Genomic DNA, 25,629 nt, shown 5'->3' on the forward strand with positions numbered 1-25,629 from the left:
CCTGGGAGGAATGGTGGCCATGATTGTGCTGGTAGTGATGCTGGCGTTGATACGTTTGTGTTTGCCAGCCACATTGAGTATGCTGGGATACTATTCATTCTGTTCGCTCTGATCGGAGTTAGACTGAAAATGGTGTCTGATGCTTGATCTGCCTGCAATCCACTTTCTGTGTCTCCTGTGGCAGTGCTCTCATATTTGATCAAAGCCCAGCTGGCCTCTGCACTGAGCTCCGGCACTAGAGTCTGCAAGTTCCTTCTACGGTTTAGTTCCTCTTGTAAGGGGACTTCTTGTAAGTGATCCTGTGGGCTAGGTGCTTTTGGGGCACGCGCCGGGCACACAGGCCCCAGTCTATGTCCGATGGTAAGACAAATGCTGATGCTGGGTCCGAAGCTGAATTTGTTGGAGCTCCAGGCTTGGTCACAACACTATACTTCTCGGGTCTATCTTAGAAGGTGTGTCTCTCAAAAAAGCTCCTTTGGGGAGCGAGTCCTTTCAGGACAAATGCCTTCACCCACCATAGGTGGCATGCTTCATCATATGGGCTTCTCCTCCCATTGGAAAATCCTAGTTCCACTGAAGGCTACAACTCCCTTACTGTGCGGCAGGAGCTCTGGGATGTTTTTATTATGTATCCTGAGATGTACAAGGATGCTAAAATCCCATATATGAGTGGGTGGTGTTGTGAGGGTGCAGCGCTAGATGGTATAGAACAGAGAGGAGTGATGTCTAAAACTACCTAACTTGGTACAAAAAACTTTTTAATGGCTTGTCCAAATTGTTAGGGTTAAAAAGCAGTGTGAATTAGACTGCAAAGTTCGCAAGGTCGGTCGACATATTTCAGCCTAAATGATCATACAGTATCAGGGTTTCATCAGGACCATAAAAACAATGCTGCCGCAAGCGTGATGAAAATATAGGAAAATATAAAAGACAAATAAGTTTGTTAATACAAAACCAGTATTCCAATGTATATTTGCTTGGTACTACTGGAACTTATCCAAAGCGATGGATAAGTAGACCCACCTCCACCTGGCAACAACTCAGGGAAAGGGGCCCGCTCTCTCCGTCGGTACCCTGTTGTGGTACATGAACTGCAACCAGAGGCCTTGCTTGGTGCCATACTTGTTGTTGGTGCTGTTCGGCCTGCATAGGGACTCCTGGGCGCCCTGGGAGCTGGGTTGGGAACAGAATTTTTTATGTAATAGTAGGCATGTCACCTGGGGTCCCCAGCTGTTTGGTGCAAGTCAGGCTAGGGGAATACCCTGGAGCTTCCAGCCTCTTGGACGGTGAGGTAAAGATTTGGAGTAGTCTGGTTTGCCATTACCTTACTAGGTGCTGGTGGTCTCTTCTGGTCCTTATTGCACTGGCGAGTCTCCTCTTGTGGCAGTGTGGTTGGAGAAGGCAGCTGCGGCTGTTGGGGTAACAGGGGGAACTGCAGTCCTTTGAGGTTGGCGTTGCTTGAGCAAAGAACAGGTCCAGCATCCTGTTGAATGCTGAATTTTGTATACATTTTAGGTTGAATTGAATGAGTTCAGCCACTTGGTGATACTGTTTCATTTAGCTCCGGATCAGTTGCTATTAGTGGTGATTTTGCCCTGTGCTGAGCACTGGGGCGTGAGTTCTGTTTTCTTCCTTTTCTCCCCCCCCTGGCATAGGTGGAGCAGCCACCCTGGTTCTCCCTGACCTCATCTGCGGCCAACCAATGTGGGCTTGTGGTGCTGGAGGATGTTACCTCAGAGGCTCGGGCCTCAGTGCTTAGGGCTCAGCAGGCTTTTGTGGATTTGCAGAGCCGGGATTGTGTTTGAGTGGGGTCTTTTTTTTATTGAGGTGAAGTCCTACCCATCTCTGGAAGGTTGGCTCTGTGGGACTGCTTTGGCTGTGGGATTGCTGCTGTTGTCCTGCTGGTGTGCGTATATCCTGCTGGTGCCCTATACTCCGCCCCAGACTCCTGCCAAACTGATCCTGCTCTGATTTCTGGGTAAGCTATCTGGGTATCCAGGCTGACCAGGAGGCTGCCCGGGGGGCTATGGATGTGGGCCGTGATCCTGGCTGTTAGGCTTGTTGAGCTTGTTAGGCTTAGAGGCTGGAGGTAGGGGGCTGTGCTGCTGCAGTGCTGTGGAGTTGGTGTGCTGGTATCAGGGTGAAGCTGAGGCTGGGGCATTAGCTCATGGGGTTAGGCTTCGGCTCCTTGTTAGGGTGAGAGGCCAGATCCCCCCTGTACCCTCCCTGTATTTCCACTCCCCCCTTCCTCGCCTGCTGCTCCAGCCACCCCCTCCATAACTCTACCGGGGCTGGTAATTGGTGTCTGACGTGTTTTATTTTTTTCCCCAGAGCAGCTAACCCCGCGTGGTTGGGCTGCTCAGCATGGTGGAGGTGAATGGGGGCCGGGCGAGAGCACTCGCCGTTGCCCCAAGCCGCGGCCAGCCTAGCTGGGCCGCTTCCACGGGAGACCCGGGCTTGCCCTCTGCAGTCAGCTGCGCTCAGCCCCCTAACCTCTGTTTTAGTTTACAGTGTTTTCGGCGCTTTGGCATTTCCTATCTCGGCACCGCTCTGCTCCTGTGCCTCTTACTGCCCCTGCTATGTTCATAGTACTTTTATCATTACGCCGCCACCCACAGCATCCCACAGCTTTCACACAATGACTACAGACACAGTGATGTTTTGGAAAAAGGAGCTTCAGGCTTATTTGTTATACAAATAAAAGGTGGGTTATCTTACAGGCAATCCTGTCCGCCCCGCAACCCCTCATTGCAGGGCGCCTGAAGTTTTAGCCAAAGAAATACCAGCGGCCATAGCCCGGTGTTGTAACCAGGAGGACTTACTGCTCCCACCGGTGAACCTATCGTCCACTGAGCAAGGGAGAGTGACTCACACCTTCCCCAGCCGGGCGGAGCGCTATATGGCAAGCCCCCGGTTGCTCAGGTTTACAACCGCCCTAAGGACTAACGGGGTGCCGTCGTACTCCAAGTTCCCAATAAGGACCCCTTGAAGCATGTATGACTTATGCACGGTGCGCTTCGCACTGGAGGCTTCAGGTCCTCTTCCTGCGCCTTTCCTGTTTTGGGATTGCCCTGTAACTCCACCTGCAACAAGAGACAAATGTTAATGACAATGTTAATGACAGTCCCCCCCGCCCCCACTTCACATCCTTACTGCGGGTGAGTGGTAGGGAGGGGAATTCGGTGTAAGGGAGGGACCTTAGCCCTGCTGGAGGAGGCGGGGAGCTACCTATCGGCCGAGGAGATGGAGAGGCTGGGAGCTACCTCCCTAGTTGCGACCCGTCTGGTAGGGGAGCAGCAGCAAAGAGGACGTGGGGAGGGGCGGGGGGACCCCTTATACCTGCTGCCCCGCCCCCCAGGCTGGCGGCTTGCCAGCACCGCCCCCAGGGTCCTGCTGCCCGGCTGCCCTCAAAGGTACTACGGGGGCTGCCCTCCTACGGGGTCCCCTGCAGGGACCACAGGCATCTTGCATAGTACTTTTATCGTTACGCCGCCACCCACAGCATCCCACAGCTTTCATAAAATGACTACAGACACAGTGATGTTTTGGAAAAAGGAGCTGCAGGTTTATTTTTTAAATAAATAAAAGGTGGGTTATATTACAGGCAATCCCGTCCGCCTCGCAACCCCTCGTTGCAGTGCGCCTGAAGTTGTAGCCAAAGAAACACCAGCGGCCATAGCCCGGTGTTGTACCTGGGAGGACTTACTCCTCCCACTGGTGAACCCATCATCCACCATAACTCCGCCCACTGAGCAAGGGAGAGTGACTCACACCTTCCCCAGCCGGGCGGAGCGCGATATGGCAAGCCCCCGGTTGCTCAGGTTTACAACCGCCCTAAGGACTAACGGGGTGCCGTCGTACTCCAAGTTCCCAATAAGGACCCCTTGAAGCATGTATGACTTATGCACGGTGCACTTGGCACTGGAGGCTTCAGGTCCTGTTCCTGCGCCTTTCCTGTTTTGGGATTGCCCTGTGACTACTCCACAGCCCTGGGTGTGGCCTCCGCTGCACCCAGAGCCCCCACCCTTAGCTCCTTGGATCTCAGCTACTTTCAACCCACTGCCTCTAGAGCTTTCCCTAGGTCCAGCAAGGATATCGCCATGCCTACTTTGACCAGTGGGTCCCAACCGATTCCCAGCAACCTACGGATTTCGTATGGCCAAGCCTAAAGAATCCCAACCCCCGTATCTCCAGGGGTTTCCTCCTGCCTGCATTTACTAGCCTGCAGTCTACTTTCCACGTTTCTCGAAATCTAGCTCCCTACCCTATGGGTCCAGGAGTCATCTCCGACCTCCAGAGGTCGCATGATCCCAAGATGATTGGCATATGATAAAGGAAGGTCTGGCCATACTTAGTAGCGACTAGAAATGTATACCTGAATGGGTAAACAACTGGTTATGAAACGGTTCCCCTGACTCGCCCGCCCCTGAATCTAGTCTGACGAGTCACCGCGCTGGGATGCCCACGGGTAGCTATGCGCATTAGGAATCCCAAAGAAACTCAACTTCAAATATGAATAGGGCTGAAAATAAAAGCATAGGATTTGGGGGGCACACCCCAACTATGCCACTTTATAACTAGTCTCTTACTTTGCTTCCTAACCCAAAACCCTTAAGAGATGAACAAGACGGCCTTCTGAATTGATAACGCCCCATATCAGGAATTACAACTCTCCAATTGCATGAGGCCCTGCTATTTTATAAGGATATCCATCTGTGATTAAAACCCTATTATACAATAGATATCAAGGTCATCACCTTGTTGCCCTTGGTTGCTGGTCATTCTGTGTAAAGAGGCTCATCCGCCTACTTCCTTAGGAGAACCATGAGGCCCATACAAGATCAATGCAAACCGTGCGTCAATTGGGCTGACGGAACCCTGTCCACCCGAATTATTTCGTCTAAACTGGCCAGCGGCTGTGGACACCCTAAGTTTACGGCATAGACAATACTCAGTGGACGGGGAGCATTGACCACTATATTTCCAGGGTTGCTTATAAAGCACTTGTCTATTCAGAACCTGTCCCGACGGTCTCCTCATGATGAGCCCCCTAAGTGTGCAAATCTGCCGTCAAGCGAAAGGACAATAATGGTGTTCAGTAATAGGCAATAGAACAATCACCCGGGAGACTCAGGCAAGGAGGAGACTTCCAAAATTCCTGGAGCTTTTAAAAAAAATAATGTAATGATTACCTGAGCATTCAGAAAGAGCTAATGTAAATTGTAGATGGTTCCACTTTTTGCACGCAGGCAATCTATTGTGCATTATAACCAAGTCCTCCGAGATGGATCTTGAGAAGCATGGCTAAGAAACCCATACATAACTTTGAGCTTTGAATGTAATTCAACACAACATAATATACAGCATCTGTATTGACAAAGTAGTTCTATTTTTATTGAACGGGAGCTGTCTGGGGATGCTGGTGTGGCTCGATGTGGACTGGGAATATGCTTTGTAATGTATTCATGGAAGTGTGTTTGGTGGAGTCATTGTGCTGATACCAGAGGTGCCTTTTTCTGTAATTGCTGGTTTCAATGGTGCATCGCATTGCCTTTTACTAGTTTTGTTTGCTCTAGTGTGTTGTGACTATTCTACTACTGTCATGTTTTGCAATGATCAATTTAGCCAAGATATGACATGGTACATTTTCCTGCCTCTACGATTATGGATAGAAATCTGTTAATAAATCTGCTTATACAGTTAGTAGGATAAGTGATAGGTCCTCTCTGGGCAATTGCATTTCGTTTGAAAATGTGTCCGTTGTTGCTTTGTGTTGCTTTTGCTTTAACGGAGGTTTACCCCCCAATTTCATATAGATGTCATCTAGGTCTGTATTATATTTTCAAATCAATGAACCGTAAAAGTGTGTATTAATAAATCTCTCATGACTACTAGAAGGTTGCTAGGCTGTTAATGCTGCATTGCTCTTTGTAACAGAAACAATACCAAATTCCCTGAACTTTGGACACGATAAACCAAAAGAATCCTTTTCTTATCTTTTCTTTTTCCCAGACATCAACGTTGAAATTGCCCATAATGTCCCTTGCAGTATATTTTCAGCTAAATCCTAAGTTCCAGCAACTCTTAACGGTAACTCCCTGCACATCAGCAAGAGTATGTTAGAGTAAATCTTGGGTCTGATTACTTGTGACGCAGTGATTCATACATTCTTAAAACGGAGCTTTAATATCAGTTTCATGTCGAGGTATGCCTGCAGCCTCAGCAGCCTTCACCTTCAGGGGGAAGGATTTTCATACTTTAAAGAGCATGATCTCTGCACTGTCAGAGCTGGAGAAGCAGATCACATTAGCAGCAGTTTGGCTGCACCGATTACCTTGATTGCCTTTCAGCATGGCGCATACTGTGCGAATTTCCATCAGAAAAGGCCAAAGACCTTCTGAGTGGGTTGGATGTCGGATACCTCTGGCTGGCCGCAGTTAACACCCTTCTGGGAGACGCGAGAACGACCTCAGGGAGTGATTGAGGATGTGGGCCATCGACTGGAACGCTCAACAGAGGCCCATGAGAGCCGGCCAGATTCTGACCCTCTGGCACGAGGATCAGACATCTGTTGAGGGGAAGACACGCTGGGAAAGCGCGAGCAGCCGCATCTCTGGGGGAGGGAGAGACTTGAAAAGAGCGGCGAGGCTGGTAACTGGCACTGGATTACAAGGATGTTTATCCAATACTTTCGTATTTGATTTCTCACTTAATAACAGATCAACTGAACGTAACTTCATGGGAGTCACTGATCAGACACCGTCCTTTCATCTGGGCTGGCTATTTTCCACTTCATTCTTTAGATTTCTACAGGGATTTCTTTGAAAGCAAACTCACTTCGGAGCGCGAGCTAGAGTTTGCAGACTGAAGAGGGACCTTGTTCTAGACCGTTTCCCTCTGCAGCTGTGTGACACGGAGCATACACTAAGCGGAGAGGTTGTACCTGTCTATATTTAACGGGTGTAAGGTGCTCCCTTCACTCGGTACAACGCCCTCCTCTCTGTAGCCACGGTTTCAGCCAGATTCCATTTCCGCCAATGATTTTGTATGGTAGAAGTTTGACATAAACTTAACCTGTGTACAAACCAGCCCTTGACGTGGTTTAGAGCACATTTTTTGTTCTCCTGTACCGTAAACGTCTACCACAAGAGACTACCAGAGTTCATGACAATATTATATGTGTGTGGCAGTTATTACAAGCATTAATGGTTCAAAATAAGTACAGTTAACGCATGAGTGACATGAGGTGCTGAAGGCACGGAGGTCAATGTATAGATGGCTGAGTTATTGAATGTGTGAGCTCTGCCCCAATTCTTGTTTAGTTGATACACCGAGTCAGCATCTTGACCGTCCTGCAGCTGTCACTGAGAGACCTGAGACCTGCTGCTTTTGTTGAACCTTAGTCTTTCTAAATATTAACCCCTTCCATGCTCATGACGAGCTCAGCTCGTCATGAGGCACAGTGGAGCTGTGCTGATGACGAGCTGAGCTCGTCATGACACCAGCAAAATGGCAATTTCCAGCACAGGGGAAAAATAACCACAGCAGCGATGTGGGTTAAAAGGCAGCCGTCATCCCGGGAGCATGCACCAGGCGTTGAGACATCGCTGGCTCTGTGCTGCTCCTGCTCATGGAATTGGCCGAGGCTAGTAGATACTAAAGTATTGGTGAGGGATGAGCTCATCGCCGCCAGTGTAGTGCGTAGGCGGTGAGCACATTGGTTGTATCTTTAATTGTCTGATTACTGAATTCGAAAATCGAGGTACCCAGAGTCAGTGTTGCGGGCAATGACCAGCTCAGTTGCCCATCCCATGCTGCTCTCTGCCTCTACTATGATAAAAGGCACATATAAAATTGCTCTTCCCTGCCCCAGGGGCGTTGAGGCTGTCCGAGAGGACCGTGACCATGTCGGCCGATCCCCCTAGTGTCATCCCTTTTTTCCGCCCTTTCTTGGAGCGTCAATGCACCCCAGGACTTCCCCTCTCACACTTACCTTCTTAACTGTGTGAGTCACCCTTGTTCCCGTGGTCCGCTTGGTCGCTAGTCCATCTCTGCCTGAATAAGGAACACTGATTAACACATGCGCTCACTCGCGCTGTGAGCGGGGACATTAACTACGTACTACCTATTCTGCATGCATACCCCCCATTTTATCGTACCGTAAAAGGTCCGTGCGCATGATAACAAATACTTCATGATGGCAGCATCCCTGTGAGCATGTGTGCAATTGGGACCCTGGGTCATGGTACAAGGGCAGGGATGCCAGGCCGCTAATGCTACTAGCACCTTGGGTTAATGCGCGGGTGGGGCATGAACTCCAATGCTGCCAAGGTAACTGACATTATCGTTGTTCGTGGTGCGGCTGAAGCGCGCCACTAACGCAAACTGACGCGTGTTAGGCGAACGAAATAATTACTACTTTATAGCTCACAGATTATGCCACTTTGCATGTAACAGTTGTCATACTTGCACAACATGCCGACCCGCTAAGCAATTTCATCCCGCTGCAACCTTGAGTAGTTAATAACGAATTGTTTCTAAAATTTACATATTTTCTAGAACGGGGGTTGAACCCGCGACCGTGCCGTTATTGGCACCAGTTCTCCCAAACTGAGTTAACCGGCATCCGGCACCGACATTTGGAAATGGCCCTGCTAGCATCTGTTGTTTCCGCCCAATTGTAGTGAACTGGGCGTATGAGCGCCCGAAGCAGTGTTCGCATTCACCGCAGGCTATTGTGGCCCGGCCATAGTGCCCCCGAAGTCATTTTAAGTCTTTCCTCCGCGCCCCGGCTTCCATGAGGCACTGTTTTCCCTGTATGAAAATATATTTGTATCTCCCATGTCCTTAATACTCTTTTCCTCGTATGAAAATATATTTGTATCTACCATGTCCTTAATACTCTCCAATGAAACTTACGGGTTGTCAACCAGGGGAGATATGTCCATTGATACTCTTATCCGCAGTGCTTTTCTGTGCACGCATCCCTTCAGCGCTGTAAAACCCACCGCGGCCTGCCCCGGATCAATCAATCAAAGACATTTATTGAGCGCACTACTTACCCGTAGGGTCTCAAGGCGCTGGGGGGAGGGGGGTGCCGCTACTGCTCGAACAGCCAGGTCTTCAGCTTCTTCCTGAAGGAGAGGTGGTCTTGGGTCAGGCGCAGGTCGGTCGGGAGGGAGTTCCAGGTCTTGGCGGCCAGGTAGGAGAAGGACCTTCCTCCTGTAGTCGCTCTTCGGATGCGGGGGACGGCGGCGAGGGAGTGGTTGGCTGATCGGAGGTGGCGTTTGGGAGCATAGAAGTTGATTCGGTTGTTGAGGTAGCTCGGGCCTTGGTCGTGTAGGGCTTTGTGTGCGTGGGTGAGGAGGCGGAAGGTGATTCTTTTGTTGACTGGAAGCCAATGTAGGTCTCTCAGATGTCCGGAGATGTGGCTGGTTCGTGGGATGTCGAGGATGAGTCTGGCTGTGGCGTTCTGGATCCGCTGGAGTCTCTTCTGGAGCTTGGCGGTGGTACCGGCGTAGAGGGCGTTGCCGTAGTCCAGTCGACTAGTGACGAGGGCCTGGGTGACGGTCTTCCTGGTCTCGGTGGGGATCCACCAGAAGATCTTCCGTAGCATGCGTAGGATGTTGAAGCACGCCGAGGAGACGTTGTTGACTTGTCTGGTCATGGAGAGGGAGGAGTCCAGGATGAAGCCCAGGTTTCGTGCGTGGTCTGTCGGTTTGGGTGCGGTGTCCAGGGCGGGAGGCCACCAGGAGTCGTCCCAGGCGGAGGGTGAGGAGCCCAGGATGAGGACCTCCGTCTTGTCTGAGTTCAGTTTCAGGCGGCTGGTTGTCATCCACTCGGCTACCTCTTTCATCCCTTCGTGCAGGTTGGCTCTGGCGGCGGCGGGGTTGTTGGTCAGGGAGAGGATCAGCTGGGTGTCGTTGGCGTAGGAGATTATGCTGAGGTTGTGTTGGCGTGCGATGGCCCCGAGGGGGCTCATGTAGATGTTGAAGAGGGTGGGGCTCAGCGAGGATCCTTGAGGGACGCCGCAGATGACTTCGGTGGCCTCTGACTTGTACGGTGGTAGGCGGACTCTCTGTGTTCTTCCGTCGAGGAAGGAGATGATCCATTCCAGAGCCTTCTCCTGGATTCCGACGTTGCTGAGGCGCTGTACTAGGGTGCGGTGGCAGACAGTGTCGAATGCATCTGCTGTTAATAAATACTGCGTGAATCCCTTTGCCCTATAAAGGCGGCCATCGCTGGAGGCAGTACACCCACAGCCATTGCGGCCCGGCCATACTTCCCCTAGCGCTGACTTAGCTTCAGACCGCCTCTGTCCCGCTTCTAAATAACATTCGGTGCAGGGCCTCTAACCTACGGACGCCCTGCCGCGAAGCCGCCTCGCCCACGTTTCAAATAATGCGGGCTGTTCCTCTGACCTACAGACACCCTGCCGCGAGGCGGCCATCGTTTGGGATCCTTTGAGAGTGCCAGGCCCCCTCCCCGCTGTGATCTGTGCCTTATCCTCAAAGGTTTGTTGCATATGTAAATGCCACCTATATATGTTTTCTATTTGCCGAATGCATGAATAAACTTGAACTTCGCACATATGCAAAACATTGCCATGCGAAAGAATAAATTGCACATTTCACGGATGCATTTGTCTTACATAAAGATCATTACAATAGTTCTCTTATCTTACTAGTAGAAGTTGGGAGGCGTAATGGATGAATTAGCAGCGCACCAACATTTGAGCATGAATTTACCAGCTGGAGTTAACAAGGAATTTTTTTTGTTCCAGGTTGGGCTCGAACCACCAACCCATCTGTTAATAGCCGAATGCGCTAAAGATAGCGCCACAGAGGCTGCTAATGAAGCGAACTGAAAAGTATTCCACCCTAAATTAACTTGTGTGTAAATGAAACGGGAGGCCTACGAGTCACGCCTCTGCAAGAGAAAATTCGAGGCTTCTGGTCGCATGTTTGCCATGAACATTTCTGCATCTACGTCGGTGTACATTTACAGCAGTTACAAAACTTTTCCATGTAATCATTAAACGTTAATTCACTGTTTCTAAGTTGGACAACATGAATTCTTATAATGCAAGTCCAGCTCTGATTCGTGTGTCCTCTTTGCTGCGCAACATAAAATAATCATTGCAAGGCTACCTAATGAATAAAAGTTCATAGAAAATGATTACCCCCTCATGACCTGCTTACGCCCCGAAGGGTGCAAAGGCCTGAACTACTTTGAGGCAAGATGGGGGAGGAGGACTAGCCCCCCGAGACAGTCGCAGCAAGGTCACCTTGGGGTAGGCGCAGAAAAAGGCTCTATCTTTAAATGCAAGGAAGCGGCCTTGCCAGCTCAGCGATCCTCAAGGAAAACATGGATTCTTAGCCCGCCGAGAAGAAGAGGGGGGTGGGGGAGGACTCCTAGCCCCCGAGAAAGAGCTGCGGCATGGATGCCTAGACAATAACAGTGTCAGAACGAGAAGCAGCTGCTGCCTGCGGTCCTCAATCCTGACCTCCCCCACCCCTGTCCCGCTCCTCTACCTCCGACACACACGGCCTCTGGTTGTCTAAACTTGTGCCAGGTTGTGCAGGAGCTGGGACAGTGCCCCCCCCCCCACGGGCAAACCCCCAAGTGGAGGGACCCACGGTAGGCCGGGAAGAGGGGGAAGTGAAGCCAGGCCCCCAACACTAACCTCGCGATAAAGCGACTTTGATGCTGGAGCAGCATCAAACGTTCCTAGCAGCCAGGCGTTAGCCTCGGAGAAGGTGAAGAAAATTGCAGCTCAGATAACTGTAACAAATCAGGCAAAGAAAGATAAGTCACTTAACGTGAAATACAGATATGAATCTGGAATTGCCGGGAATTGAACACGAGGCCTCATATATGCGAAGCGTGCGTTCTACCTTTGAGCTGCATCCCCAAAGCAATCAAAATTAAGGATGCGCACTGTGCCGATCACCCGACAGCTCTCTCAGCTCTTTCCCAAAGGCAGGACACAAGACAGGCCCCCTCGGGGCTCAGCACCATCACTCACTTGAGCAGAGGCCCCGTAACCGCGCCAGCTAGAGGCCCTACCAAGCCCCCCCTCACCAGTGAGGGTTGGAGCATCTCTAATGCCACCCAACAACACTGAAGAACGGAAGGCAGGGGGTGCCCGCCCCCACAGCTGCCCCCCCCCTCCAGCCTAGCCCATGGAGCTGTTCTGTCCCCAAGGCGGCCGCAGCCACAGCAATGTCCGTGGAGCAGCCTAGCCCCCAAAGGGGTGGGGAGGAGTATTGCACTCACCGCACTGCTCAGAACAGCTCCAGGAGATCCAGGAGGTCGACGTCCAATTCGGTGTAGGGGGGGGGGGACCTTAGTCCTGCTGGGGAGGGGGGGAGCTACGTATCGGCCGAGGAGATGGAGAGGCCTGGGAGCTACCTCCCTAGTTGCGACCCGTCTGGTAGGGGAGCAGCAGCAAGAGGACGTCGGGAGGGGCGGGGGGACCCCTTATACCTGCTGCCACGGCCCCTAGGCCGGCGGCTCGCCAGCGCCGCCCCCAGGTTCCTGCTGCCCTCAAAGGTACTACGGGGGGCTGCCCTCCTACGGGGTCCCCTGCAGGGACCGCGGGCATCCTGCAGAGTCTCCGCTCTGACTGGGAAATCATAGGATAGATTCTTCAGGACCAAGCTGACAATAAAAAAGCCTTGAAAACCTACCACTGGCAGGATCAAATATCTATTTTACAATTGAGTGCATTTTAGTCTCGATTAGCTAGAGCAAAGAACTGGGATACCTGCTAGGGTCAGCATCTTATTGCTTGCAACAGCACACAACTTCAAGTTTCATCCAGCAACACCCTTGTAAATGTCAGAAGCAAGCAAAGGTATATTGGGAGTCGAGAGCCTAAATGCCCTTTTCCTGTTACTAAGACACAATTAAGGGGCCTATTTATGAACTTATTTGCATCACTCCTGCACCACGAAATATGGAGCAAGAGCGACACAAACTTTAGGTTAGATTTATAAAGCCATGCAAGCCACTTTGTGTTGCCCTGAGTGGCTCCATAAATCTGCTGTGTTCCCTTACTCTGCCTTTGGAAGTAGTTCCATAGGCTTTGCGTGGGTGTCCCCACACACCTCCCATGGTTTTTGACGCATTTTCATATTTGCTGGAACTAGTAAACCTAATAATGCACCAAAAAGATACGCCTCCCCAGGAGAGGTGTAGCAATGAGAATTATCTGGATTACTCCTTGTTACTTCCTCTTTCTGTGTGTGCTGCATTCTGCAACACACATACAGAGGTATGTGCCACTCAGGATTATTTTTGCAAAAAAACAATAATGCATGCGAAACATGCACCCTTGCACCATGGTGCAATGGTGCCTGCTTTGGACCTAGGCTGCCAAAAGAGGACCAGCACAGGGGAAAAAGTAAGAATGTCCGTATTGCCTTAAATATGACACAATCCTGCGCTTTTCCTGTCAAGCCTCGCTTGACTTGATTTGCTGCACTGCATGCCTTTTCATAAATTGGCCCCTAAATTACCAACATAAAAAAACACATTTCAAAATGTAAAGATTCCCAAAATATTCAGTAATAGAATGCAATAGGACTAAGAACAAGCAACCGACTGGACCCAAAGGAGTAGATTCACTATGTTTTCATGCATCCAGTCCAGCAACTACATTTGCTGCATTTCATTGTGTTGACCTCAGGGAGCAAAACTGCACCAAATGTACTAAGGCGTGGTGCTGTCCCCCCCTCCCCATGTGGTACTTCAATTAAGGATGCCTTGTGCCAATGTGCACACTCTTTCTCTCTTTAGGGTGTGTGCTTAATGTCAAGCATAGTTCTTACTGGAAGGAGACTCTTCCTGTACAACATGCAGTGCTTTTGCCAACTGGAATACTTTTTTGAAGTTTGTATGTGCATTGTACAGTGCAGCACGCATGCAAAGTTGAACATGTTTTGAGAAAAGAAACCTTTTCTCCAATTTATGCCCGCCTATAGGAGACATACAATATTGGTGCAAAGTTCTGTTTATGGCAAATTCCATGGATTGTTTTATGGGAATGCCCATGTACCACCTTGCAAGGCCACCTCATATAAAGTGCTACTATCACTTACTTTAGGACAACTTTCTAACTCATGTCCAGGTTTGCACTGGACATTAATCCCTCCTAAAGCCTCTGCCCCAGTTTGCATCACTTGCTGTTGTAAAGGCTTGATGCGCTGTATTTGAATCATGGATCTGTATTTTCCAGTTAGGACGGGGGCCAGAAGTCAATCAATTAGCATGTGTATAGTGGAGCACTGTCACCCCTAGAGGTATCTGGGCGCTGTGAATGCGACGTCTCCATCGAACAGCCAGGTCAGAAACAAGCAGAAAGGAAGAAACAGGGAGAGATGAGCAGAAAGACGAAAAATAAAGGTCAGAAAAGAGCAGAAAGAGGCAAAATCATGGGCAGAAGGAGCAGAGAGAGGCACAATTAGAGGGCAGAGAAGCAAGCAGAAAAGAAGGCAGAAAACGAGATGAAAATGAACAGAAGAGGCACAAACCTAAGGCAGCAGAGGGTAGTGGACTGCGGGCAAGCTGGACAGGAGACCCGTCGCAGGGGTCGATGGCAGGAGGACCTGAAGTGACTTCAGCATGACAGGCAGCACTGTACCAAATGCCAATTACATAAAGTAGTTTATCTTTTGAGGAATCGCTTAAAATGTGCACTATTTCGGTCCAACTATATTTGGTTGATAAATATTTACATATTTAGAAATAAAAAAGTGCCTCTCCTACCTGCCATGGTTGGAAGTCCTTCCTCAGACCTTCACTAACTGAGGAATGTCCTGAGTTGGCTTTGGCTGAGATCATGTTGTGTAAAGCGTGAGCAGCTGCATAGACCGCAGTGTAAACACTGTATGTATTGTAGAAATTGTAAGCATCATATTTAAAGAGGTTCAACTTTCGCATTGTCTCATTCCCTTTACACCGAGGAAAGAAGGATTCATAGGCAAAAGTCCCATCTGGCAAAGCAGGAGCACACAGGAATGTTAGCGCCCACAAGTCCACAAACATGGAATTGTTTGGGAAGTTTAAAGGTTTCACACTGTACAAGAAATCTGTCAGTCCAGGAATCTGTCCCTTAGGAATGGAAAATTCAAGAGAGCCATTGAAAGCATTCCCTCCAGGGTGATAACTAAACTCTTTCAAATGTGATGAGATTGCAGAAGCGATCCAAACTTTGGCAGGCAGGTCTTTCAAGTACCAAATGAGGACTGGATCCATGTAACCTCTCGAACAGTGAACAATCACCACATTGACAGAATGAACACGGATTGTTTGAACAATCCGCTTCATCTCTTCAAACTTGGTGTAAGGGGGCTTACGAAGTCTTTGTAAGAAGGCCACACATCCCCCGCTTCCGGTGATCTCTCTCTCCAGCTCCTCGCCGGCCCTCCTGCCGCTGTCATCATCTGATGTCAGGATCCCAACCCAGGTCCAGCCAAAGTGCTTGAGCAGCCGGACGATGGCGCGCGTCTCGTAGATCTCATTGGGAACAGTGCGGTAAAAGGATGGAAACTGATGTCTGTCATTGAAGACTGGATCCATGGCACCATAGCTGACCTGAGGGAGACATAGACATGAGCTATGAGACATATTGCACGACACTCAACTAAAGTGCATCCTTGGCCGATGGAGTGTGGCTTGTGCATCTCATTGGGCACAGTGCGGTAAAGGATGGCAACTGATGCCTATTATTGAATGATTGGATCCATGGCACCATAGATGATGTGAGGAAGACAAAGATATTAGCTATTAGACATATAGAACCACTCTCCACTAAGACACATCACTGGCCGAAGGTGTGTGGATTGTGGATCCCTTTGGAAAGAGTGCGGTAGAATGATGGGAACCAATGTCTGTCATTGAAGATTCGATCCATGGTGCCATAGCTGACCTAATCAAGATATAGACAAGCGCAATTAGACATATTGCACCACCCTCCACTAAAGCGCATCTCTGGCTGATGGAGCGTGGCTTGTGGATCTCATTGGGGACAGTGCGGTAAAAGGATGGGAACCAATGCAGGTCATTGAAGATTGGATCCTTGGCACCATAGCTGACCTAGGGAAGGCATAGACATAAGCTGTTAGACATATTGACCACACTCCACTAACGGATCCCTAGCCAATTGTGCATGGCTTGTGGACCTCATTGGCAACAATGTGGTAAAGGATGTAAGTTGACGTAGGTCATTAAATATTGGATCCATGGCACCATAGTTGACTTGAGGAAGACTTAAACATAAGCCATTACACATATTGAACCACACTGCAACACCCATCACTGGCCGATGGTGTTTTTCTTGTTGATCTCATTGCAGGCAGCGAGGTAAAAGCATGGAAACCAATGCCTCTCCTTGAAGGTTGGATCCACGGCACCATAGATGACCTAAGGAAGGGATAGACATGGGCTATGAGACATTTCGCATTACACTCCACTAAAGAGCAGCACTGGCCAATGGCTCGTGGCTTGTGAATCTTATTGGGGACAGTGCAGTGAAAGTATGGGACCTGATGTCCTTCATTGAATATTGGATCCATGGCACCATAACTGACCTAAGCAAGACACAGACATGAGCTATGAGACATATTGCAACACACTCCACTGAAGTGCATCACTGGCCGATGGTGCGTGGCTTGTAGATCTTGTTGGGGACAGTGTGGTGAAAGGATGGGAACTGATTCCTTCCATAGAAGATTGAATCAATGGTGCCAAAGCTGACCTAAGGAAGACATAGACATGAGCTATTCAAAATATTCCACCACACACCACTAAAGCACATCACTGGCCAATGGCGGATGGCGGATGGCTTGACGATCTCGTTGGGGACAGTGCCTCAATTTTTATTAGAAATTAAGCTTCAAAAAAGCTTAAAGGGCCTTCTCTTATACTGCCCTCCTGGACTCAGGAGTACATTCACGAGTAATATTCACTCTTTGTTAGAATCCGAACTATGCTTGAATGATTTCATCATTATGGGTGATCTCAATTTCTATTTAGAAGATGAGTCACACAAAGACACTGCAGCCCTCTCAGATATTGTAGGGACTTCAGGGTACAAAAATGGAACTCACATAGCAGGACATACTTTGGATGGAATCTTTACATCGGACCCAACCATTATGGTTAGAGAGGTGCTACCAATATACTGGACTGACCATTCATCCATCTTGTTTGAATTAGGGTGCCCAGATGGCTTCTCAGATGAACACTCTATGACGAACCCGACAATCTACAAATATTGTAATAAAATAGACCATGACAAACTACTATTACGCCTTAATGAATATGTATATAAAATGAAACACAAATGTGCTGTGCATTGCTTATCAGCGGGCAGAATGTTATAGCATGTCATATAAATAAACTTCCTCTTACCTGTAGGTACCTGTAGAGCCCAGTGATGGTTGCCATAGCAACAGATGTGGGTGGTAACATGTCACCGATGACAGCAGCCAGGACCCCTCTGGACCGACATCTGTAGTTAGGAACTGGGGCCGGATCCTCTCTCCCTGATAATAGGGCCATGGTGCTCAGTGTCGCTTTGGCCTCGTTGACATATGAATTAAAGACCTCAAAGCCCAGGGTGATGTTGGGTAAAAGGTCAGGGTTCTTGTTAATCTTCTCAATGGTGTACACAATGGCGAAGTAATGTCGAAAGAAACGGGGGGAAATGCTGCAAGAAAAATACATTTCTTTGAGTTACTTATTATGCAGGTGTCCTTTGAAGAAAATATTTCCTTTTTCACAGAGTTACCATTTTTCATTTATTCACCACAGGAGACACAGTAACAATCAACCTCACTCCTGGTTATCCCTTTCCTCCCCATGCAGTAGGTGACAGGTGCATGGGTGAGCAGCTTAGGACTTACCCCTTGAAATTCTGCAAAACATTATCTGGAAAACACATCCCTAAAAAATTCAACAGCTTTTTTAGAAGATGGATCTGATGCAAAGTATACTTCAGGCCATCTACTGCTGTGGCAAAAATTAAAAGGTCCTTCCAGATCTATGCCAATCTTCTTCCAAGGACCACCATATAGTTAAATAGGAACCAAAAGGTGAGAGCACGTTTTCTATTTTCTCCATATTCTGCATGCCACACATCTTTGACCTCTCCATCAATACCATCATCCATTAAAGGACCCCAATATTTGATATTTGATATTTATTGATTTGTATAGCGCTGAATCACCCATGAGGGTATCTCGGCACTTCAGATGGAGGAACATCAGAACTAGAGGGAGGAATTAGAAGAGGTGGGTTTTTAGCATTTTTCTAAATTGAGCGTAACGGAAAAGTCAAACCATTCCAGAATCGGGGGGCAAGGTAAGAGAAAGATTTGCCATCACTACGAGCCTTTTTGATTCTGGGGATGGTTAGCTAATGCTCGCTACTGGACCTGAGATTACATGTTGGTATATAGGAGGAGAGCTTGTTAGTGAGATACTTGGGGCCCTTGCCATTACGAGCCCTGTAAATAATGCAGCCTATTTTGAACTTTACCGTTTTCTTTATGGGGAGCCAGTGAAGTTGATTGAGAAGTGGTCCGGAGGGTGTTCTGAATGGGTCGTTGTTGGTGAGTCGGGCAGCGGTATTCTGCACCACCTGGAGTTTATTAACTTTCGTTGGCCGAAAACAGCAGAGCATTGCAGTAATCAAGTCTACTCGATATCAGGGCCTGTATTAGGGTTTTTTAGTGGAGGAAGGTAAGATTGGAAAAATCCTCCACAGGAGGCCCAGAATATAGTAGCAGGAACCTGCAATGGTATTGCCATGTGTGTTATGTGTGAGTCCATGATAAAATCCTGACAACCAAGTTCTTCACCACTTCTTTGGGAGTGGGGCACTTCCCAGCTCTTCCGGCCACCAAGTAGGTGACCAGTGAGTGGTAGCTCCTCCAAACAACATGATCTCTGATTTGCCCCCGTTAAGTTGTAGATAGTTGTTACGCATCCAAGCAGCGATAGATTTAATGCCCTCGGAGAACAGCAGATCGATGTTGGGTGTGTTTTTTTCAAATGTTAGAAGGAGCTGGGTTTCGTCAGCGTATGAGATTGGAGTGAATCCCAAAGATCTCATGAGTCTGGCCAGCGGGGTGACATATATATATTGAAACAGTTGGGCTTAGGCAGGATCCCTGCAGGACTCCCTTGCTCACTTTGGTCGTGGCAGATGTAAAGGATCCCATGGTAACTGTTTGTGTTCTATCTGTAAGAAAGTTAGTAATCCAACTCAACGCTTGCCCCTGAATACCTAGGTCTTGGAGCCTTTCCAGAAGGATGTGATGTGAAATGTTATCAAATGCTGCTGACAGGTCAAGTAGCACCAAAACTGCCGCTTGTCCCTTGTCAGCAGCCATACGTATATTATCAGTGACCTCAATAAGGGCGGACACTGTGCTATGTTTAGCCCGAAATCCTGATTGGGAGATATCTAGTAATTGATAAGTTTCCAAATAATTGGACATGTGTCTATTAATGTGTTTCTTGATGAGTTTTGACTGTAGTGGTAGAAGGGATATGGGTCGATAGTTATTGATTTCGGTGGTCGGGACCTTGAGATCTTTCCATATGGGTCTGATTTGTGCATCCTTCCATGCCGAAGGTGGCCTTCCCTAAGGGAGCAATTTAGGATAGAGCAGATCGAGGGAGCTAGTTGTTCCGCAAATTTGGCAGAAATCCTGGCAGGGATGATGTTTGTGGGTGAGCCAGATTTCATAGATTCTATAAGGCAAGTAATTTCCTTCGTGTGGAGCTGGGGGAAGGTGTGAAGTTGGGCAGATGTGGCATAAGTTTCCGGAGGACAGGCCGTGGGGGAAAGGGTAGAGGTGTTAGCCGCAATAATTTTCTGATAATGGAATCAACTTTAAGAATGAAATGTTCCGCCACATCGTTGCATATAGACTGTGAGGGGGATTCCGCAGTATCACATGGCGATGAGCTAGAGAAGGCTTTGACGATTTTAAATAATTCCCTGGAATTGGATCCAGGCTTCTCCAATTTTTGAGTAATGTGCATTTTGCGTGCCATTTTAATGTTATTGTGGTACACTGCTAAGGCGCATTGTATTTAATTCTGTCTTGTTCGAAATGAGTGAATCTCCAGGTACGCTCCAGTTTTTTGCATCCACTCTTTTCGGTACGTAGGGCCAGGGAGTACCATTCAGTAGTATCAGTAGAGCTTTTGGGGGGATGGGTAGCTGGTTTTAAGGGTGCCACTTTATCCAGAACGCTGGAAATAATGTTGTTAAAGTGCTGCAATTGTTGTTTGACATTGAGATTGTGGGTGTCAGTGTCCCATGTCAGGAAAGGAGATACAAGGTGTTGAGCTTCGATTTTATGCCAAGGTCTATACCATCTATCAGTAAGGGGTATGGGAGAAGGTAAGGTGAAGGGGCTTGTCAGACGGAAGTTAGCGACAGAGTGATCTGATCAAGTGAGCGGGTGTGCCCCGCTAGGTGAGTGGGATCATTGTTGAGCTTGAGAAGCCCATGGGAGGCCAAATCCTCTAGGCAAGTTCTAGCGTCTAGGTTGTTTAGGTCCTCACTGTAAATATTAAAATCTCCTAGCAGTAAGAAATCGCGGGGGCAACAATATGGGGGGAGATAAATTCTAAAAGGAGACTATTAAAGTCTTTTATTGGGCCTGGGGGCCTATAAACCAATGCTCCTTTCCAACACTGTTGGGGGTGTAGCTCCACCTTAAAGATAAGGCATTTGAATAGTTCCTAACAGAACTGGTCTAGAGTGGTAACTGGTATCTGTTCTTTGTGAATTATGGCTATGCCACCGCCCACTCGTTCAGGCCTATCAAGTCTTTGAATGCGAAAGCTAGGTGGAAGAGCTAGAGCGATTGCAGGAACCGCAGAGGGTTTAATCCACGTTTCAGTGAAAAATCCCAAATCTGGGTTAGTGTCCTTTAAGAGATCCCAAATGGCAGTGGCATGTCGGGGGAGAGTTCTAACGTTTGCTAGGAGGCCTTTCCATGTGGTGATTGCCAGGGGGCTTGTGTAGGGCCGTGCCTCGGCAATAGAAGGTAGTTTAATATCAATAGAGTTAGCTGTGGTTTTACTGTTCTGGAAAGGACTAGGCTGGTACTTACATTTTTTGCATGAAAAAGGCCCTTCAGGCCATTTTCCCAGGGGGCATATGTGGGAGGTTGGTCTAAGCTTTAGCAGGAATTCTCTTGTGTAGGGGAGCTCAGGTAAAGTTTTAGAGGAGATATCTGGGGTATCAGGCTTAAAATGACCAGGGATCCTGGCAACGGACAGGCGCAGACGGGCTTGCCTTTGGCGCGCGCCCCCACTGCGCGCGTCCGCTGCGCGTCGTGTCAGGCCCCAGTTTAAATGGTGAAATCTGCTCGGCCAGCTAAAGCGCCAACCTCGTTTTCGGTGAAACTGGAAGTGTGTTCTGTGCCTGGAACTGCCCCTGATCGCAATCCGTCAGATCTACCTCTCTCCATGCAACGAGCAAGCCCGTGATGTACCAGAGAGGAGATCTTGGAAGGCGGCGTGGGGTAAGTGTCCTGAATAATTTTTAGTTCAAAGCAAAAGTGTCAGAAGTATGCCTTCCAGATTAGTAATGGCAAGTGAGATTTAAAAAGTTAAAAAATAAGAACAGGCCAAAGAGCTTAAATTTTTATCTGTACCTGACAATCGGCGTGTCCGCTGCCCCCTGCCAAGCTCCAGTTTAAATAGGCAAGTCTGCTCGGCCAGATAGGGCGCCGCCGCCAACCTCGTTTCCGGTCTAAACCTTCTCTTGGTCATAGGAGTACCCAAATGATCATTAGGAGCAGTCTTTACCAGATTCATGTGAATGTTGGCAGGTGGTATCAACTTATCTACTCTTAACACAGTATCATTCTTCTGTGGTTAACTCATCAGCTATTTTAGAGAATTGTTGTAATCCGGCAGGGCTATTTATCTCCTGTGGCCAACCTTTACTCACAAGATTTTTGACTTTAAGCAGAAGTTCATCCTACTCACATGCTTTCTTCCATCCCTCTTCAGAGTACACACAAGTATTAGGAATGTCACTACCACCATAAAGCACATGTCCACATCCTTCTCCCCATACAGGGGTTCAAGGTCATTTATGGGTAGCCTGGAAGGAAAATCAACCCTACTATTACCACTTCCTGGTTTGTGTTTAACATAAATGTAACACAAGAATTTTGTGATGAGTCTAGCAATGTGTGCCGTAGAATTCTTTACATTGTACCCATTAAGAATTGTGAGGAAACAAAGTGTATTATTATATGGTGTGGGGGTGTGTCCTCATCATGTAACTCACTTATCAACCACTTTAGGAAACTTATGTTTCTTTAGTCAAACCCTACGCTCAACCCTGGGTTTCTGTGGCTCTGAGCAGCAAAGCTTGCACCAAGTAACAAGCTGAAAAGCATTTTTACAGCACCAGAACAATTGAAGAAATCAACAACACACTAAAGAAATCTAACACCTAGCTCGACCCTGCAGAAGGAGAGAATCGGAGGAGAAGACAGGTTGAAGTCACTCAGTGAAGGAAGCAAGCAATGATATTTTAGCGTCCCCAACCTTGGGAAGTCGCCCAAGCATGTGCCAATCACAACAGGCTTTGTAAGCCTCCCAGAAATGGAGGAGTACCTAGAGGTTGAAGGGTTTGCGCCCCCGTCTCCCTACTCCAACCAGTCCTACCTCAGCCTGCCTATCCAAAGCGATGCCAATAACTGCATAGTTTCGGATGATACAGGTCAGGCGGTATCCTCATCAAGTGTCATCTCAGAGAGCCATAAGCGCAGCTCCCACAGTAAAAAGTATGACTTGGTACTCCTGGGCTGTGCCTCCATCTTGGCATCTGTCGGCCTTGAGAGTGATATCCTGGATCTGGGGCAGCAGCGAGTGCTGCAGGAAGAGCACCGCGCCAAAGATGAGAAGAAGAAGCGAGGCTGTCTTTTTCAGCATACAGGACGCTTTCGTCGTAGCACAAGTCCCTCAAGCCACATTGTATCCAAGAAAGATGAGTCTGCTCTCTCTTCCCAAGAGCTCTCAACATTAGTCACCCTCCTGTCCCTGTCTTCCATTTCTGACTGTACCTCAACTAAGTCGCTGATCCGTTCTGACAGTGATGATGTGAACGTGTACGAGATGCCAGTCGCTGTGGAGCCCAGCCCGGAAGCACTGAAGGGGCAGAATGCCAACCTTATTGTGGACCTTAAAATGGAGGGCTTCAAAAAACAAAACAGTCATTGACTCCTACCCATGTGACGGCTGCCATGGCAACTGTATCTCGAGGGCACTGGCCCACTCCATCTGATGGAGCCATCCAACAGATAATGCAGACTGTTAGGAGTACGCCGTCAGATGGCAGCATGCCGCTTCCCAAGGACACAGGTTGGAATCAGACTGGAGTGCCCCGTTTACCAGAACCCCACTCTGTGTTCCCTCCGCCTTTCCGACGTAATGTTCCTGAAAAGGAGTCCATGGTCGAGAGGCCGAAGACACTAGAGTTTGCGCCTCGGCCAAGGCCTTCTGCCAATAAGCTCAAGCTAGATCGCTGGAAGTTTTCGTCATTTGGCAAAACGCAGAGCACTTCCCTTAGCAGCAGCTGTGAGACACCATCAAGCAGTACCAATGAGGATAAGTTGGGCGTGCCTCCCCTCCACAAAACCAATTAAGTTGTGTTGCAGACATGGAGGGCCAGAGTCAGGACTGCACAGTTGCACTATGTGGACCAGGTCAGCCACCAGTGCAAGACCATTCCTATGACGTTGATACTGATGTTTCTTACTGACCCTAGACTTGAGGGCATTCTTGGCCAGTTGAGCATAAGAAGAAGAACAGATGCTGCAGTTTCCACTTAGAATGCAGTGTTTTGTGTTCCCACTTGGTATATTTGAGAATGTATTCTCATATTCTAAGGTATTACTCTCTGGAGTGCTCTTGGAAGGTCTCCTCAGGACCGGTTTCCATGTGGAAGCATAAAGGGTCAACCACTATTGTGTTGTCTTACGAATCCAGGGGCATATTACCAACAACTAGCGATATTTATCGCTAAGTAGGCTTAGCGGCTATTTTTTTATCGCCGTGCATCGCCAGATATTATCGCTGAGATAACGTGCTATTAGCAACGTTTATCTCAAAAGCGATAATATTTCCGGCGAAAGCCACGAAATGCGTGAATATCGCTGAGAATACAGCGATATTCACGCATTATCGCTAACAGGGTCTTAGCCATTATATCCACCTCCCATTGGATATGCAGGCTATGAACTGGTCTGAGCAGGTGTTAGTTTTTGGAGATATTTGCGCTTAGCGCGAATATTTCCATCGCTACGCCTGTGTTGGTAATAGGTGATAGCGTTGTTATCGACTGCTTTCACTCGCTAACAGGTTGGGTATGCCCACTTTGCATGTCATTAGCGATAAATATCACTGACATGCAAAGCGGGCCCCAAACCGCTCTCTATCGCCTACAAGCTGGCGCTAACTAATTGTTAGCGACAGCATGCTAATAGAGCAATAGAATTATCGCCGCTTAGCGGCCAAAAACGGCTGCTAAAGCAGCGATAATTGCCTATCGCCCCCCTTTATAATATGCCCCCGAGCTTCGTAGTGTTGACATCTGAGTGAGAAAGAGTTGAGGGCACTGATATACAGGTGCATGAGAATCCATATGTCAAACCAGGGCTACCAATAAGCTGTGAAACAAATATATGTCTACCATAGGGGTATCCGGAATAACTCTTGGAGCACTATCGTTTTAGCACCAGGAGTAAAATAAAGACACACGTCAAAGCTTATCCCAGAAACTGGAATCTCTCTATGTAGCACTTTTCTCACACAAACAGGGATCACTAAGCAATCTTGATGCAGGAATATCAGCTGCACTTTGTGGAGCACAGCTAACGTAAAACTGGAACAACCGGAATCCCTGGAGATTTTATTGAACCCCAGCACAGACGCAGTCTTAATCTACAGACAGCTAGGAAACACATTTAAGGTGACTTATTGTTGAACATATCTTTATTCTTCTTATTCCTGCATTTATTCGACTGATCCTTCGTGAATCACCAGTTATGTTCAGATTCTGTTTGCAAGGCTACAACAGCGGAGGGTGAGTGCTAAACCTCAGTGTCACAAGTGTACTTGCGGTACAAAAGGGGGTGGTGATGGACGGAGCATCTGAATCAATCAAACACTCACACCCAGTCAAAAGATCTGGGTTTAATCCATCACCGTTCTTTAGCCCACTCTGCCACCCCAGTTCAGACATGGCTGTATGTAAATCAGTCTGACCCTGTGCCTCATGGGAACAGTCCAGCCCGAACTGCCAAGCCATGTCTTCCCTGGACCGGAAACAAGCTTCTGAGGACTGGGTGTGAGTGTTTGATTGATTCAGATGCTCAGACGTGAGTCCCTTGCTCACTTTGCCACTGGATTCAAGCAAGCCGGGCTGAAGACGGCTGGAATGCCAGAAACCGGTCCTCGGAAGCTTGTTTCCGGTCCAGGGAAGTCATGGCTTGGCAGTTCGGGCTGGACTGTTCCCATGAGGCACAGGGTCAGACTGATTTGCATATAGCCATGTATGAACTGGGGTGGCAGAGTGGGC

At 48.4% G+C, this 25,629-nt stretch overlaps 1 protein-coding gene and 1 pseudogene across 1 annotated transcript in view; one reads left to right on the plus strand and one right to left on the minus strand.

The window, feature by feature from the left end:
- Positions 1 to 17,700, minus strand: part of LOC147689401 (vomeronasal type-2 receptor 26-like) — a 243,885-nt gene extending 226,185 nt beyond the window's left edge. The window contains exon 1 of the mRNA XM_086940082.1: positions 17,419 to 17,700. Within this exon, the coding sequence (XP_086796208.1) occupies positions 17,419 to 17,568 (150 nt within the window). The 5' untranslated portion in view covers positions 17,569 to 17,700. The remainder of the gene's footprint in view (positions 1 to 17,418) is intronic.
- Positions 17,567 to 23,695, plus strand: LOC147689402 (mitogen-activated protein kinase kinase kinase 10 pseudogene; annotated as a pseudogene).
- Positions 23,696 to 25,629: the final 1,934 nt, after the last annotated feature.

This window comes from Lissotriton vulgaris, chromosome 10 (assembly GCF_964263255.1).
Source record: "Lissotriton vulgaris chromosome 10, aLisVul1.2, whole genome shotgun sequence".
Classification (NCBI taxonomy): domain Eukaryota; kingdom Metazoa; phylum Chordata; class Amphibia; order Caudata; family Salamandridae; genus Lissotriton; species Lissotriton vulgaris.